Raw genomic sequence first — 18,509 nt, forward strand, 5'->3', positions numbered from 1 at the left:
GTGCATGCTGTGATGCTGTGTAGTCTTTAATGGTGCTGTAGTGCCACCCTTTTGAACAGCCAATGAATTACCAAGACTGATAACATTGCAACAATACAAAAGGGGAGGTGACAAATCTCAGTATTACCAAATCACAGAGGAAAACTTTTTTTGCTGCACACAAACTTTTCCTACTTTTGTATTTGTATGCTGGGGATACAGCCAGCCAGTCATTATCGCAAAAATAAACCCCAACAGGGTGATCAAGATAAAGTTTTGTTACACCTTAAAGGGATTTATTATGACATTATCAGGCTTATTACACAGCTAGTCAGCAAATTAATAAAAACATAGACATGAAATATTGAGTTGAGCTGAAGTTGTATAGTATTGCATTGTCAATGGTCATTATTAAGAAATATGCCTGACTGCAGAATGCTTTAATTAACCAAGAACTGTGTACTGAATATAACTGCTTACTGTTATAATAACTGAGCACAAGCAAGGAAGGAAATGACTATGTCATTTTTTAAATAACATTTCTAATTGTTGAGGGCCCCCCCTGGACTCTGGGACCCCCCAAAAAGTTTCCACCTTAAACCTTAGCGACTGTTCTGCATGTAATTACATTGTAATTACACTGCAAATTAAACATTGCAATCATCAATCTAGTTGAATTCTTACCACTTGAAGTTATGTGAAGGAAGAGGCGAGCGTCCGAAGCTCTGATGGCAGCGGAGTACTTGTCCTCTTTCCCCGGGACCTGCACTTTCCGCTCGGGCATGAGTCGGACCCTGAGCCGGCCTCCCTCCGCCCCCAGCCACCACTCCAAAATCCGCGATAGGTCCATTTCCAGGAACACAACCGGCGCGTCCTCGTACACATGCAGTCCTCCACATCCCGTTTTAACCATCTCTTCGCCCACCTCCACCACAACTTGATTGGACTTTCGACTGGCGTTGGTCAAACCCAAATTCAAAACTTTCGGCACGGGACGCTTCTGTCGATACGGGAGCTGTCCAGTGCTGGATCTGTTGACGTTGATCGCGGCCAACTTTACATCAACCAAACTGGCGATGGTTTTTTGCAACGGGACGCAGCGCATGACCAAGTTAGCGCGCACCGTGTAACATCCGTTAAACGACAGACAGTCTCCGTTAAGCGGGCGCTTTATAAACAGAGCCAAGTAGTAACGTAACAGCGACGGGACGGCGAAATCCACCGAGAGCGTCTTCCTCTTGATCCGAGAGGTTGAGGTCTGGTTGGAGTCCTTTCTGTCGGTGCCGTTGATGAACACGGACGTGGGAAAAGTAGTGAGTGCGTCCGCGGTTCTCTGAGAAGCGCACTGCAGCTCGGGAAGAAATGCCGCAGACCAAAGAAAAAAGTAGAGTATCCGTGCAATCATGGTTTAGGCTGAAAAGATCCTATTTTCTTTTGGTTCTGCTTCACTCCGGCACCCTCACGCTCTCCAAATGGGGTGCTGAATCAGAAAACGAATGGAGAGCTATTCGAGTCTACATTTCTTCTGCTTGTGCATTAAGATGTGTTTGCTTTTATCAAAGCTCTTGAGGTTGATGTTTAATTCCCGCATATTAAAGAAGAATATTCCACAAAATATTTCCTTGGTAGGCTCATTAATTCGCACAAAAAGATTCGCCTCTTGTGGAGCTTCTTGGTATGCCTAACAAGTTCTCCAGGGCTGCTCAAAGGCTCCTTGTATCTGCATGCAATACCTCAGAGTCGTTCGGTCAGCAATCCTCTTTTTAAATATCTTCAGCAGTCGTATGATAACAAATCCTTACACATTTAACATGCCCACTTTTCGACAAGCCAGCATATTTACACGACAAAACTGCGCGCGTTGAAATCGGACATAATCATTTATCACCCTGTTTCTGACTATCATAAACAGAAGTTTATTTTATAATACTGTAACTAAGAATACTTTTCGCTTTTTGGACGTGGTCGATCTAAATCGAGCGGGTCTTACCTGCGCAGCCAGTCAAAACGAGGGAGCCTTTTCAGCGCGAGCTGCTCATTTGAGGCTGCAAATGCCGCGTGTGCGCGAGCCCACTGTGCGCGTGCCACCTCGGCGCTCCGCTTTTTTTTTTTTTTTTTTTTTTTTTTTGGGTTGTGAAACTCACTTCTGCATCTCTTTATGACGTCACCAGCAGCAGGTCGTTAGACGCGAATATGAGCCCCTTAAAACTACCGTGATTGGTGTCGACGCTCGATACGGCGCTCGAAACTCATTGAAATGACCGAGATGACACCTCCGTATGGCGGCATTGCGCCTTAATTAGTTTTTAATGAATATCTGTGTATGACGAGCATCCCCTCCCAATAATTTAGCTACTCAGAGAATCATTCACATCCTCTGTAATTATGTCATTCCACGTCACAGAGCGATTTGGTCGAGCGCTTAGATGCGTCAGAACGCAGACGGACTTTTTATTAGATTTAGATTTACAACTATTATAACCAATTAAAGCCTTTTATTACTGTATGCTATACTATAATGTTGGATCAAACAGACATTATTGGCTTCTTTAATTTTAACGGATCTCTGACTAACACACAATCCTTTATCACAATTCTAAAAAAAAAAATAAAATAAAAAAAATGGTTAACTTATGTGAGAGTTGGACAATAACAAAATATTAGACATTGCAGGCAGTGTTTGTCAGACACAAGAATTGTGAAAGACAGAAAGACGGACAGACATACAGACAGATGATAGATACAGACAGACAGACAGATAGATACCGGCAGTGTTAACTTTTTACAGAAGGTAAGATTTCATTATTTACATTGAATCATTATTTGGAATATCTTCAAATTATGATGGGATAATGTGGATCATCAAGCTTTGCAAAAACCTGCATATTGTCATGCAAACTTAAGTGCATGATGTCATTAAATCAGAAAAGTGGGGGGCATACCAACTAGAAAATTCTCAAATTTGTTTATTTCTCAATTAAAATTCACTATTTTCCAGATAAATTGTATTAAAATAGAAAAATGCAAAATAGAAGCATTTTCTCAATAGTGGATTCAGACTTTCAAATTTAAGATTAAATATTGGAATATAATTCAAAACACATAAATGGAATGAGATGTGTGACTATGTTCATTAATTTAAGCATTATATAATGTATTTCTATCTGTAAACGTTATTAAAGAAAGTTATGAAATCATTATAAAGCGTCGTTTTTCTGTTTCTCCGCTAGATGGGAGTATGTCGCACTTATTGGTCTGGTCCGTGCCATCGTGACAAGCTCATTAATGCTCTCATCATGGCACAGGGATTTTAACAACCTGCCATACGGGTGTTATCATTCCCGGAAATAGAGTGACTAATTGTGCGCTATATTCTAATTGTTATGGTATGAAAGAGACAATCCGTTTAATGGTGAGGTTGTTTAATTAAGACAAGGTTACTGTGCAGCATTGCATTGCTGAAATCTGATTTGACGTCTAGTTTTGGGACTTGCGTCGTGCAGCGTTATGTAAGCCAGTGCATCAAAATGTGTCATATCAGATTCAAAAGACTTGTACAGTCTTGGCTTCAATTCAACTGAAATTATTATTATTATTATGATAATTAAAACCTTTTAAATAGCAATTATAATAATGGATTAAAGCCAAAGAATGACATTTTATACAACCTCTAATACAAATTTGAGTCAGTGGTCCATATAAAACAGTCCTAATACAACCTCAACCGAATAATTTATCATTTTTGTCAACATAATATAGCCTAAGTGAATATAAGGAACTTTCCCAGAGTTATTGGGAGAAGTAGTGTTTCATTACTAAATGAATCATTATTTTGAGTCTGATACTGTCAATGAATGCAGCTGATTTCTTCACAAATCGGATTCTGATCTGATCTGATTCCTGGATTCAACTCGATAACCTGGTCGCAAGGGTTATCAGTGAATGACAACTTGAATTTCAGTCTATTTTCTACACAAAGTTAAGTTTGTATGATGACTTCAGAAGTGTGTGAGTCATATAAAATATTTTTTTAGACACTTCTGAATCCCCTTTGAAGCTTGAAAGCTTTCAAAATTACTCCTTCTGCATTCCACATAGGAAAGTCTTGCTGTTTAGAGCAACATTAGGGTCAGAGTGTACATTTTATTTTAATTTTTATAAACTATTACTTTTATTCAGTTTCATTGTGCTTTCTTTCATCTAGATGTAACCCCTCTACCCAGGTCCTACTCTCCCTGCTCTGTGCAGGCCTCGAACCCGGGTCTCCGGCGTGGGAGTTGGAAGCCCTAACAAGGAGGCTATAGGCTGCAACCCCTCGCAGAGGAGTGAGGAGTAAGGTTTACTTGCACAGCAACTACAAACATAGACACTCACTAGAGGTTATGCAAATACATTTTCTATAACAATAGTTTAGTGATAAAATATCTTACCAAGCTTGCTGGCTCAAGTTTTCTTGTGGCGAGAACAGAGAAACACAGCAGTTATAATTTTACATTGCAATGTGGGATACCAAATGATATCTCATTTCACCGTGTCCTACAGTATTTCAATGTCTATGCATTCATCTCACTGGTTCATTGACTCCCATTACTCATAATATGCTCATGCCTGTGATGTTTCTCCTGAGAGCTGACACTTGCTCCTTGATTTGACACCTATGTGTGCGAATATGAATATATGGGCAGTTTTTCAATCATTTGCAACACATTACCAAGTTGAGTTACATGAGCTTTCCATAAGCATACCGAATGCTTTATGACCCTGCCTGGGGCCTCTCAGTTTTAGTATCTATCTTGCTGAAGCAGAGGAGCTGTTGAATCCGAGCTACGCATCTGTGCTGTACAAGGAAACTCTCTTTTTTTGCACTAGCCTCTCTGGACCTACATCCATAGAAAATAAAGTCAGGTTGTTTTATTCATATGTGGGGGCCAGTGATAACAGATAGTGTGGTGTAGAAGGGGGATGAATAGGCTTCATTAATATTCAGCACATCCTTCACAGTAAATCTGAGCCTCTACACTGTAGTCTGTATGAATGTACAAGCCTTTGAAATCAATGGCGAAGTTTCATTTCATGCAGTAATGAAAAGAACAGTGCACTGTGAATTCTACACAATGGTCTCATTAATGGGCAAAAGAGGTGGAATAAAACGTGCAAATGGCTGAAACTGTCTTGTCGTCGTGATGGCCAAATCTTCTGAACCCTCTGCAGCTGTTCAAAGAATTTAAAAGAGATTTTAAACAAAAGTTCTCAATTATATATATATAAAAAACATGAGCATAACTTCTCCAGAATGCTATAACTGAACATCTACAAGTCTTCATAGAATATTTAAGACCCCTCAGAATATCTAAAGACCCTGTGAAAACAGTTTTGTGGCTTATCCAAAAATGAACATTCCACCACACTGTAAGAAAAAAAAAAATGTTGGTTTAACTTAAAAAAGTAAGTACCTGATTGCCTTAAATTTTGAGTTGAACTTAAAAAAAAAATAGTTAAAGGTGCAATGTGTATATTTTAGCTGCATCTAGCAGTGAGGTTGCGAAATGCAACTAACGGCACTAACACTAATTAACAACCCTCCTTCCTTTCGGAGAAGCTACGGTGGCCATCTGGCTGACACAACACAAAGATGTCATCATCTGAGACAGCAGTGTAGCCTGCGTGAAGCAATGAGGTTTCTTCTTACATCTAAAGAACGGTCTCTGCTTCTAATAAACCAGACGACTACTACTACTACTTTGTGCATATTCAACATAGTGATGATGCAAGCTGCCCCTAAAAACACGAACGATTTAGAAGAAGAACAACATAGTGATGAAACGCGCTCTGTAGAGTGTTTGTCCATTTAGGGCTGCTGTAGAAACATGCGACTTGAAATGGAGGGGGGACCTATGAGATAGAAATGGCTCATTGTAAGGTAATAAAAACATAACGTTTCATTATGTAAGGTCTTTATGCACCACTGAAAACATAGTTATGTATATTATATTGCATTTCTGTGAATAGATGCTCCCCAATTTTATACATTGCACCTTTAATACAATGAAGGTTATTGGTTTAATCAACAGAAACTCAAAATATTATGTTATCTGAACCACATTAATTATTTAAGTTGATTTGACAAAATAAAAAAAATGTGATAACAAATCATAAAAATCATTTTTTTACAGTGCACAGTCTCATTGGAATTGTTTTTGTTTTGTATAAATTTGTGCAATCTCATTTGTACATTTTTGTACAATCTGCTTCATACAATTCATAAAGCACCACCATGCAAAATAGTTACGTTTTCCTGTGAGATCGTCATCATTTACTCACCCTTATGTTGTTCCAAACCAAAGTCCCTTTAAGACAAGTCATTTCACTCGGCGGCCATCTTTGAAATGCCTCTCAGGCATCCTGGGCATCATGCAATCTCTTTGAATGGGGAAACATCAAATTCTCTGGCAAACTGTTTGCCAACCTTACGATTAAATTTCATATTTGAAATCACCAATGAAATCTAACAACAACCGGCTCATAAATTTAGTATCTAAACGCTCGAATCATGACAAAAAAAAACAAACAAACAAAAAAAAAAAAAAATTTTTCAGGCTGGATCAAGCTAATGCGTATGCGCAGACCTAAATGGACGCGCATCTGACTGTTTCTATCCGGTTGTTAAGTCTGACGTCACGCGGCAGCGCTTCCAGGTCCCAATGCTCTATCCCATACCACAAGAAAACAACAAATGATGCTAATATACATACACGATGTGGTGTAATACTACAAAAAATATATAATTATAACCTTTATCTCCATACCAAAATTCCAGATGGCCAGACAATGATTCGTCTTTTATAAATCGTTAAAATATTAATATCTGTGATGCTGTGAGCATGGAGACTGTTGTGTACACTGTAAGTATTTAAAATGTTTAACTTTTTTTAAATGATTGATGTTTAAAATGAATAAATAGCACTCATAAATGGCCGTCGATGGCATTCTCAAGTAAAACGAGAGGGTTGGACCCGGAAACGGCGTTCCTTACGTCACGACTTAACAAGCGGATAGAGGGTATGCACGTGACGTCACCGTCGACCGTTAGGACTGCGGTCACGCACGCTGAGTGGCAAAAGACTGAGCAGCAGCATTGGTTTTCAGCGTGAATGTCGCGAAAAACACACAAAACACATTCAAAACGGGAAAGAGCTTTGCGGCTGACTGTACAAATAGATTTGACACAAACCCTGAGGTATATATTTAAAAACTAGAGAAAGCAACAGAAAAAGAAGCAAATGGATCACTGCAATTCACAGAAACAGCTGGACTCCAGCAGAGAAACATGGATTTGCAGTTATCATTTTGTGTCGAATTGTTGGATTTTGAGGTAAAATCATACCTTATATAGGCTATTGTATTGTTATATATTATGTTGACGACTCATCAATTAAATATTTTCCATCTTATATTATGCATAATTGGGTGTTTTTAAATAAACAACACTGTCAAAAACTATACTATAAAAGTTTTAGGGCTGGACAATACGACGATATAACATTGATATAAGTGATTAAGCACATTTAAACCTACCGATATTGTAAAATATTCACAGGCAGATTTGCTTTATGTATTTCCCCGGTGTCAAATCAGGCACATATAAATGTCAGGAAACACGACTCCTGGCTGCATGTCAATATCCATGGATTAGGTTTATTTGACAAGTTGTAAGAAACACTTTCGAGTCCAACCTTTAGGGTAATTCGTTAGTTTTACTCGCGTTTTCGCCGTTTCTCCTATTAATCCAGTTACGCAGCAGGTTCTTTTGCCACTCAGTCTCGCTGAGGGAGCGCGTTTTCGGCGGGAAAGTGACGTCGATGCATACGGCCGCTGAAGTGACGCGATGACTTTACCAGTCGGCGATTGGCTCTTATTTAGAAGGCGGGACTTGTTCCGCCATATTGCGCGTTACACTTTATCCCATTCAAAACATTACGAGTGACAGGTCTTGTGTTATTCTATAGTCTTTGTTCCAAACCTCTATGACTTCAGTGTTTTTGTCCATACATGTGTTTTGACATGGTGTTAACAATAACTGTAACTCAGCAATATTCTCTTTAAACTGTTGGTTCACCAGTACCGTGGTTCACAGAAAATAATCATACAATCAGACTACAACGCACTGAGAATGTAAAGTGCGCTTGTGTTTCATTATGAGTTGCTCTCTCAAACATTTCAGACCGCAACTACACTTGAAATCAAGCTTCAAGACCTGAAATAGTGCACAAAACTACTTTTATTATACCTATTCATTAAAATATAAGCAACCAAGAGTTCTCAAATTCAAAAGGCAAGCCTTTTTTGGTTTTAGCAGCAATTCTTCCAAAGTGTAACAGTGCTTAGATTTCTGTAACATTGCATTAGTAACAGTAGTACAACAGGTTGTATCGCCTCAGAATACAAATTGCCTTCGGGTGTTTCAGTTTTTGTGAGCCTGTGTGCACCTTATGGTAAAAAGATTTGTTTTATCAATGGCTCCTCTTGCAGTCCCCCAAAACTCAAGAGTACTGTAGGGTGGAGGTGTTGTGATAAATTGCAGCAAAATATGCACTTACAAAAGGCTCCCCCTTAGTGCTCCATCATATCTGGAGAAGCCATAAATCAGGCTAGTTGCCAGTGCTCCACTTACAGTGTGATCTAGGTTCTCCCCGTTCTGGCCACCTCTCTGCTGTAGCACCTGAGGATGTTTGATTATTCCAAAGTAAAAAGTTCTCCCTTTGAACCACCCTGTTTCTTCATTGGCCCACATGTGTTGAGGGCGATTGCAGTCCGGTGCTGCTCATGTCATGCATTTTGCATCGGCTGTGGGATGGCTCAGTGCATCCCTATTCCCAACGCATGCCATTTTTTCTCTATGTTTGATGAATAAAATGCAAACTACATTTGAAAAAAAATGGAAAAGTCAGGCCTTTTATAAAAACCACAAAGGATGTAGGAACTGTCTTTGACTGACTTTGTGGGAAGTGAGCAATAATCACCACTGTCAGACACGCAGAGTCTCAAAATTGATTCTGACATGGCAAGGAAGCTGTTGGCTTGCGGGTGGTGGATTCATTTTCTCCCGCTTCAGGTCTAGAACCTTCTAGAATCTGCACAATCTGGTCTGTTCCAGAAAACAGCAAGCTGCCTTTCTGCCCACTTTCTAAACAGACCTAAAGCTGAATCCTAGAGGTGTCACATTTACCACTGCTCAACGAAATGTTGCAAGTGAAGTCCAGTCATTCCAATAAACATCAGTGTGATTGGGAGTTCAGAAAGAAGGCTCAGATGAATAAGGAAGGAAGATTTTGCTCATTTTCAAGACTGTCATTTGAATTTGCCACAATGACCAACAGAAAGCACTTTAGTTTGAAAGTGACTTCTGTGTGAGCTGTGTTTATTTATTAATACACTATTGACAAGCTAAGACAGCTTGGTCAATGACATGATGCTTTTTTATGTCATAAGTGTTTTGAAATTTCAATGGTTCACCACTGGGGGGCGTGACTTTGGCAGTTTGATAGACACTCCAAACCACTGATTTGAAACAAAAGATTCATAAAGCTTCGAAGCTTCATGAAGCAGTGTTTTGAAATTGCCCATCACTAGATATTGTTGAATAAAGTCATTATTATTTTTTTTTTTAAATTTTGGTGCACAAAAAGTATTCTTGTCGCTTCATAACTTTTAGGTTGAACCACTGTAGTCACATGAACTGTTTTAAATATGTTTTTAGTACCTTTCTGGGCATCTGAAAGTGTTAATTATTGCTGGCAATGGAGGCCCTTATAAAAAATATCTTAATCTGTGTTCTGAAGATGAAGAAAGGTCTTACGGGTGTGAAATGACATGAGGGTGAGTAATTAATGACAGAATTTTCATTTTTGGGTGAACTAACCAATTAAAGGCCCTTTTTTTGGGGGGGGGGGGGGTATATTATATAAGTATACTTATTTGGAAATATGTAACTAATTCAACCCCATATTTTAGCAATATTGGACCCCTTGGGAGTGAAAATGGGTTGCTTAAAATGCTGCTTCCATTGGCAGCTCACTAGTATTTGGTACACTCCAGTTATCAGTGAATCAAATGGAAGGGCTGCACTGCTTGTTAAAGAAGCCGATGAGTTTCTCACTCATGTGGTTTTACAAGCCAACGCTTCAGCAGCAAAGATGGAATATATACCACCTTCATTGAAATCAATTATCATTTTTATCTCCTCCCAAAGGGCTTGAAGAGACACCTCTGAGGAACAATGTCACAGCTATGAATTGACTTTGGTACATCGCCTTCCCTCCAGATGTGTAAGTCACAGGGCCCTAAAACCACAGTTCATCACTCAGATGAAAGAGCTGAGAACTGCATATAATCATATTCAGTTTAATAATGACAAGATTTGATGTGATATGCGTCCCCCCCAATAGCATGTGAAGTTAGGCAAGTTATTATAAATTGAGTCGAGCATGAGAGATTTGGAGACAACTCTCGAAATGACTGACTCAAATTTAAATGGATTTAAAATTATCTTCGTTTTGGCAAAAACGGGTTTTCCCGATTGAATAATGATTAGGTTATGACAGGGCTGGTTTAGAAAGCTAAATATCACTTGGCTTTGTAACTTCAGGGCAGAGTATGTTTGTTCCAATATATTCATGATGTAGATTTAATCATGATCTTTGGGTTTGGTGAGTTTAATACTGTGATCAATATGACAACAACAGGTATTACAAACAAGAGCACCATCCAAACCTATTCAACTGATGTGATCTTCATGATATTAAAATATAGCAGATTGGCTGTCAGGTTCAATGTACAATAGTTGCCGCCTGAAGTAAAGAGGCATTGTTGACATGGAAATATGGGATTCTGATGTAAGAATCTAGTGATTTTGGAACAAGAGAAGTTGTTGTCAGTTATGAAATGCCAAGGTCATGTGTTTGATTCCCAGTGGATGCGTGAACAGATTAACTGACCTGAATTTGTTGTAAATCATAAAAGTGCCTGCCAAATGCATAAATGTCAGGTCATTCATGCAGACAAAGCTCTGGATTTCTAAGATACATATCAATTACCAGTCACTAGAGTATTAGTAGTGTCTGCTTAATATCTGCTAACACTTTATTTTGATGCTCCCCAACAGACATTCGACTGACTATAAGTAGTTTTGCGTCAACTTATTCTGCTAACCCTAAACCTAACACTGACCTAATAGTCTCTACTAATACTCTAATGAGAGTTAGTTGAAATGTAGTTGCAAAGTTAGTTAGCTGAATGTCTAAAGCGGACCATCAAAATAAAGTGTAACCTAAGTGGGGTCCACTGTTGTTTTGGACACCACTGACTTTCACTGCAAGACAAAAACAGTTGAAACATTCATCAAAATATTGTGTGTTTCACAGAAGAAAGAAAGTCATACTGATTTGGAACAACAGGGCGAGTAAATAGTGAGTTTTTATTTTTTGCATGAACTGTCCCTTTAATATAAAAATCTACTCAGGTTTAATGACACAGGACAAAATAGACAGGGGGGTCACCACATAAACACCACACCACACCTTTATAACATCTAAACCACTGGTGCCTCCTGGAGTCACCTCAACAAATCAAAGCAGACCTGTTCTGGTCCCATAATACTCTAGTACAGCCCATTAGACATCTGCACAGGCATGGAGAATGGGGCAGAGTGGAGAGACCTCAATTAGTTTCCTGTTGACCTCTGATTGCTGTATGATGACCCTTCGTATGCGCCGAAGAGAATTATACCATGGCTGGATTTCAGAATGATGTGTTCTCAAGCATCACTGGCCAATTCAATTTCTTGAATGGATTACCAAGACAAATGTGAACGTGTGGGAATTCTCCCACCTGTGTTGTCGATGAAAGCCATGACCAATATACTGAGAGAAAATCAAGCATGACTGTTAGAGAGAAGGCAAGCATTAGATGTCTGTTGTGTGTCTGAGTGTGACTATGTGTGTGTGACTTCATGGCATTTGAAGAATGATGATCAAATGTTGTTAAGAGTAACTTAGGAGCTTTGAAACAGCTGTCAAAAATGGTTCACACATACATGTACATAATTGGCACATGCATAATTTATTACAACAAAGCCATCTTTAGGCTCTCCGTATAATACTGTTAGCATTTCCATTTATTTCAAGTCAAGGCAACATTTATTTGTATAGTGCTTTTCACAATACACATTGTTGTTGTTTATATATATATATAAGAAAGAAAATGGTTCTTTTAAGAACATGTTCACTAAAAGATTAATGGAACCCAGTCAGTAAAAAATTATTGAGAATTTTTTTGAGAATATGAGAAACAAGTAAATTAGTCATTTTTTGCTTAAAGGTGCCATTGAATGTTTTTTTACAAGATGTAATATAAGTCTAAGGTGTCCCCTGAATGTGTTTGTGAAGTTTCAGCTCAAAATACCCCATAGATTTTTTTAAATTCATTTTTTTTGGGGCATAATTAGAAATGCACCGATTCATGTTGCGGCCCCTTTAAATGCTCACACTCCCCGCCCACGGAGCTCGCGCTTGCCTTAAACAGTGCATAAACAAAGTTTACACTGCTAATATAACCCTCAAAATGAATCTTTACAGAGTGTTCGTCATGCATACTGCATGCATGCGTCGGATTATGTGAGTATTGTATTTATTTGGATGTTTACATTTGATTCTGAATGAGTTTGAGGCTATGCTCTGTGGCTAACGGCTAATGCTACACTGTTGGAGAGATTTATAAAGAATGAAGTTGTGTTTATGAATTATACAGACTGCAAGTGTTTAATAATGAAAATAACGACGGCTCTTGTCTCCGTGAATACAGTAAGAAACAATGGTAACTTTAACCACATTTAACAGTACATTAGCAACATGCTAACGAAACATTTAGAAAGACAGTTTACAAATATCACTAAAAATATCATGTTATCATGGATCATGTCAGTTATTATTGCTCCATCTGCCATTTTTCGCTATTGTTCTTGCTTGCTTACCTAGTCTGATGATTCAGCTGTGCACATCCAGACGTCCTGCCCTTGTCTAATGCTTTGAATATGAGCTGGCATATGCAAATATTGGGGGTGTACACCCCGACTGTTACGTAACAGTCGGTGTTATGTTGAGATTCGCCTGTTCTTCGGAGGTCTTTTAAACAAATTAGATTTATATAAGAAGGAGGAAACAACGGTGTTTGAGACTCACTGTATGTCATTTCCATGAACTCTTGTTATTTAACTATGCCAATATAAATTAATTTTTAATTCTAGGGCACTTTTAAATTAAATGAGTACACCCTTGATTAAATACAACAAACATGTAATATTATAGTATGTAGTATATCCTCCATAATTTATGTCCTCCATAAGTATACTGCTCTGATATTCTTTGCACTGAGTGTACAAATTCATTAAAAACTGTCATCCATTTAACTCTTGGATATCCTTGGAAGAATGTATAGAGTCACTGTTATGTTGTCAGTGCGCAACAATGCAGGCAATAAGTAGAACATAGCATTTTCTATTTGGAAAATTTGTATTATATGTGTGAAATCAAGCCACCATTGAAAAAGCACACCTTCAGCACTCATACATCTCTATAAGAACTTTACTATCACCAAACTTCACTTCTAATTGTACTTCTCTCACTTGCAATGCCATGCCTTTTGGATGCTGTTAGAAAGTCTGTTTTTTTTTGTTTGTTTGTTGTTGTTTTTTTGTCAAATCAACTTAGATAAATAATGTGGTTCAGATAACATAACATTTTGAGTTTCTGTTGATTAAACCAATCACCTTCATTGTATTAACTCAAATTTTTCATTTCAATTAATTCAAAATTTTAAGGCAACCAGGTAACATACTTTAAGTTAAACCAACTATTCATTTTTTTATAGTGTAGCCACAAGTCCTTCTTTCTTTCTTTCTTTCTTTCTTTCTTTCTTGTATTTCACACTTAAATCATTGATTTGGTAATCATGAACCTTTGTCGTTTTTGTGCATAGAAATAAGTCTCATGGCAATTGTCTCCCAAGTGGTTCTGTTGTTGTCAGCATTAAGTCAGATAATGTTTTAATGAGCTATGAAACAGTTTTAATTGTCAAGACATTACTCCTGTTTATAAGTTTTGGTTCAGCATACTCTCCTGTTGATATAGAATTGCCTTTAGCTTACAAAATTTTGGTTACACTTTATTTTAATGGTCCACGTTAGCGATTCTACTAACTATAAGCAACTTGTCAACTACATATCAATTAACTCATATCTCATTAGAATATTAGAAGACTGTTAGTAGACTGTTAGGATAGGGTTAGGCATCAGGGTTCGGGTTAGTAGAATAAGTTGTTGCATAGTTGCGTATAGTCAGTATAATGTCTGTTGCGGAGCATCAAAATAAAGTAAGAAAGTCACACCACATTTAAAGGATGTCAAATGGACATTTCATAATAAAATTGACCATTTCAAACCTAAGTCTTTATTTTTCTATTTTTCATTTGAGTAATTTTGTGTTTTGTTATTTTAAATTGTTGTTTTTATTTGTTTTTTAATATAGATTTTTTTTATTAATTTTATTTTAGTTTTAGTTATTTTATTTATTATTGAAGTTAAACTGAGAAATTTTTGCCAACTAGCCGAAATAAAATTAAAAGTTAAGATTTTTTTTTTGTACTATTTTATTGTATTTTAGTTTGTTCATGTCATTTCAAGTGACATTTTTTTTTTTTTAGTTTTAGTGAACTATAATAACCCTGAGCTGAGACTTTGTTTAATCAATTGAAAGACTGTCCACAGATGGTGTAGTTATGACATCTACCAGAAGGGGCTAACAGGGCCACGCTAACAAGCTAACCCTTGACCACTTGGGTTCTGAAAGTACAATTCTTATCCTGAATTCCTGAACATCAATCACACAGCACACACACACACATACACACACTCAGTTTCAGCACTATGCTTGTGATGCCACTGCTCCTCATGCAAAAAATTGTTTCGCAGTTTAAATTACACAGAACCACCGAAATTTGTATGTAAATCTCATTTGGAAAATGCCAAGCCACTCATTTGTATGAATAAGCGCTGCTTTCTTTCTTCTTTTCCACTCAGGCTTTAAATCCATTTGTAGCTTCATAGCATCCTCATTCTCTGCTTCCCGATAAGCAATGGTATGAGGCTTATAGTTTACAAACGGACAGTAATACAGAACGCCAGTGTCTGTGTCGTGCGTATGCAAGTTTTCTATTCAATATCTGTCTTATGTTGCAGTTCTTTGATCTCCAAATAGCAACAAGAGCAAAGCTCTGCTAACAAGAGTCGCACAGTAAACATCACTATCAATACAGCTGCGACGTCTGAAATGAAATGGCCCTTATTTCGTGACCTTGTTTCAGCTAGTGTCACCAGATGAGACCATGCTAAAAATAATCTCACAGATCTTGTTTTTCCATATCATACTGTTTCTCTGCAGGTTGTGATTTAACCAAATAGAACATGTTCCTCAATTAGCATATGTTGTTGGTTCTAGAACAACATATGAACCAATCATAGGCTTAACCCCATACTGTGTCCAAATCAGAAGTGACGTGATAAAACAATAACATTTATATTTTCCATGTTAATCAGAGTTTTCATTCTCTACCACCCATGTCTCCGACTCAACAAGCCTTTGTCTACTCTACATTTTGTCATTTTCTTTGTGTCTGTTTCTAAACTTAGCCGTATCCCACCTCAATAGCAGAAAAAGTGTTTTGCAATATGAACAAAAGTACATTGTACTAATTGATGTAAGCAGTTATTAAAGAAATAAAGTGTGATCAAATTCTGTCATCAAATTTCATTAAAAATATCTTAATTTATGTTTTAAAGATGAGTGAGTAACTGATGACAGAATTATTCCTTCATGCCTTATAATCGCATTTAGCAGATTAGACCAGGGTGATAATATATAGTTTACATTTTGTAATGATATAAACCAAGCCAACCAAACATTTTGCAATGATTTAAACCATCAGTTGAGATTTGCAATGTAATTTATATTGCTTTACGTGATGTATACAATATAGCAAATCTCAAAAGCTTGATTGTTTATATCATCTCAAAATGGAAACCAGCTCTAATCCGCTATACACTAAAAAGGATACTTTAAACAATTATGGACAGTGGTTCCACATAATGGAAACATGTTATATCTACTCAAATACATATCCTACCTGAAGTATTTGTGTAGAAATAACATTATTTGTTCCTCTGTCTTCCAATGTTTTGAGTGTAGTAGAATGGAATATCCATCCATTCATTCTCTATGTAGGGGCTCAGGGATGCTGTAGTCTCAGTATCTTGGGCTGCAGGCAAGTAAACATCCAGGATAGATGGCTAGTCCACATACACTTTTCACACTCACACCTACAGGCAATTTAGTGTCTCAAATTCACTGATCCTGTTCGTCTTTGGATTGTGGGGGAATCCAAAGTACCCGAAGAAAGCCATGCCAACACGAGAAGAACAAGCAATATTATATGACAAAATGCCCAAGTTTCACAAAAAAAAACAAAAAAAACAAAAAAGCATCAAGTAAGTTATGAAAATACAAGATAATTGTCCTTGTTTTTATGCTTTTAAGCAGGCTGCAATTGAGTATGTTTCCCGTACAACAGTGTGACTCTCTGCTTAACCACCATAAAACGTATCATTAGAGAAAGCTAGTCCCGAGACCATAATAACATGGTTGCACCTTCATTGTTTGAATCCAGTTGTTTCATCAATATAGGACTGTCATTAATGATGTCACATGCAGGTGGTGGGGTTATAACTCTATTAGTTAATTAACACGAACAACAGAAAGCTGTTTCTTTAAAAAAAAAAAAAAAAAAAAAATGTATGCAGTGGGCATACTCCCACATACATGTGGTTCATTTAGTCAGCACTTTTCCACAACTGTAATTTTGAGATTATGCTGTAACAAGCATGCCATCTGAGGACTACTTCACAATTTTGTTCCCTGTCATTTTGATTTATTTGAGGTTTGATTCATTGCCAATTCCTTCTTACATCAGGAGTGCAAGAGCATACACTAACCATAAGCATTTTTGCAGATGTGCACTCTTCAAAAACAGCACTGATTGTTGACGCATTAAAATATATAGAATTGAATGTCTTTACTGTATATTTAAATAGAATGTAGGATATAGAATGAAATGCATGTTAGCTTGCTTATTGTGCCTAAGAGAAAAAGTAACAAGAAACTATGCTTATAACCACAGGTAGAAAGCTGTAGTTCAAACCACATAATTTTGCAATGCTGTTTGCTAATGTTTGTTACTGGAACTATGGTTTCAAGAAACACTGAATCGTTTAAACATGTTGGTAATGATGGAACTTGCAAACATAGTTGCCTACAATGCTTTTGGGAAGCTTTCCCCTGATTGGCTGTTTTGTGATTGATTATGTTATATCACACCCAATTTTAGCATTTTGTATTGACAGAATATTCTGTTCGGTACATCTAAAATCCTGGTGTTATTGCGTCATTTTGCACATCAGTTTTACTTTCAGTGAGTACTCTTGGCTGATTTGAAGATTGGTTGATAGAAAAGGCAGAAAATTTACTAGATTACAAAATGCAAATGTGAATGGAATGCAAAGACATTTAAGCATGACAGGGATGGGAAGGATTTTCAACGAACACAGACTTAAAGAGTTAGTTCACCCAAAAATGAAAATTCTGTCATTAATTACTCACCCTCATGTAGTTCCACACTCGTAAGACCTATTCATCATTCATCAGTGGTAGAATGCTTTTTGTGCTCAAAAAAACAAAAACAAATAATAACTTTATTCATCAATATCTAGTGATGGGCAATTTCAAAACACTGCTTCATGAAGCTTCGAAGCTTTACGAATGTTTTGTTTCAAATCAGTGGTTCGGAGCGTGTATCAAACTGCCAAAGTCACGCCCCCCAGTGGTGAAACGTTGAAATTTCAAAACACTGACATAACGAAGCCTCATTTACTGAAATCACGTGACTTTGGCAGATTAATACACGTTCCAAACCGCTGATTCGAAAATCTTCGAAGTTTCATGAAGCAGTGTTTTGAAATCGCCCATCACTATATATTGTTGAATAAAGTCGTTATTTTGTTTTTTGTTTTTTTGTTGCACAAAAAGTATTCTCGTCGCTTCATAACATTAAGGTTGAACCACTGTAGTCACATGAACTGTTTTAAATATGTCTTCAGTAGCTTTCTGGTAGTGCTGTAGTACTCGAGTCCGGTCTCGAGACGTTTTTCTGTTGTCTCGGACTTGTTGGTATTTGCACTCGGACTTGTCTCGGACTTGGTCATTGGTCTCGCCAAAAGTTCTAGTTGGTCTCGACCGAGTCCAGCAGGTCAGTCTCACTTCTTCCAATTCCGAGCCGATCCGTTGTTACCAGCGGCAACGCACAGGCAATAACGTCAGTCGCACGTTCTTGCTATCTTTTCTCCGACGGTGAAGTGACACACACTCGCG

The 18,509-nt window shown here is 37.5% G+C and overlaps 1 protein-coding gene across 1 annotated transcript in view; it reads right to left on the reverse strand.

Annotated features, from left to right (window-relative positions):
- The window catches only part of alk (ALK receptor tyrosine kinase), a 496,326-nt gene extending 493,881 nt beyond the window's left edge, over positions 1-2,445 (reverse strand). The window contains exon 1 of the mRNA XM_048191592.1: positions 664-2,445. Coding sequence (XP_048047549.1) covers positions 664-1,384 — 721 coding nt within the window. The 5' untranslated portion in view covers positions 1,385-2,445. The remainder of the gene's footprint in view (positions 1-663) is intronic.
- Positions 2,446-18,509: the final 16,064 nt, after the last annotated feature.

This window comes from Megalobrama amblycephala, linkage group LG5 (assembly GCF_018812025.1).
Source record: "Megalobrama amblycephala isolate DHTTF-2021 linkage group LG5, ASM1881202v1, whole genome shotgun sequence".
Taxonomy (NCBI): domain Eukaryota; kingdom Metazoa; phylum Chordata; class Actinopteri; order Cypriniformes; family Xenocyprididae; genus Megalobrama; species Megalobrama amblycephala.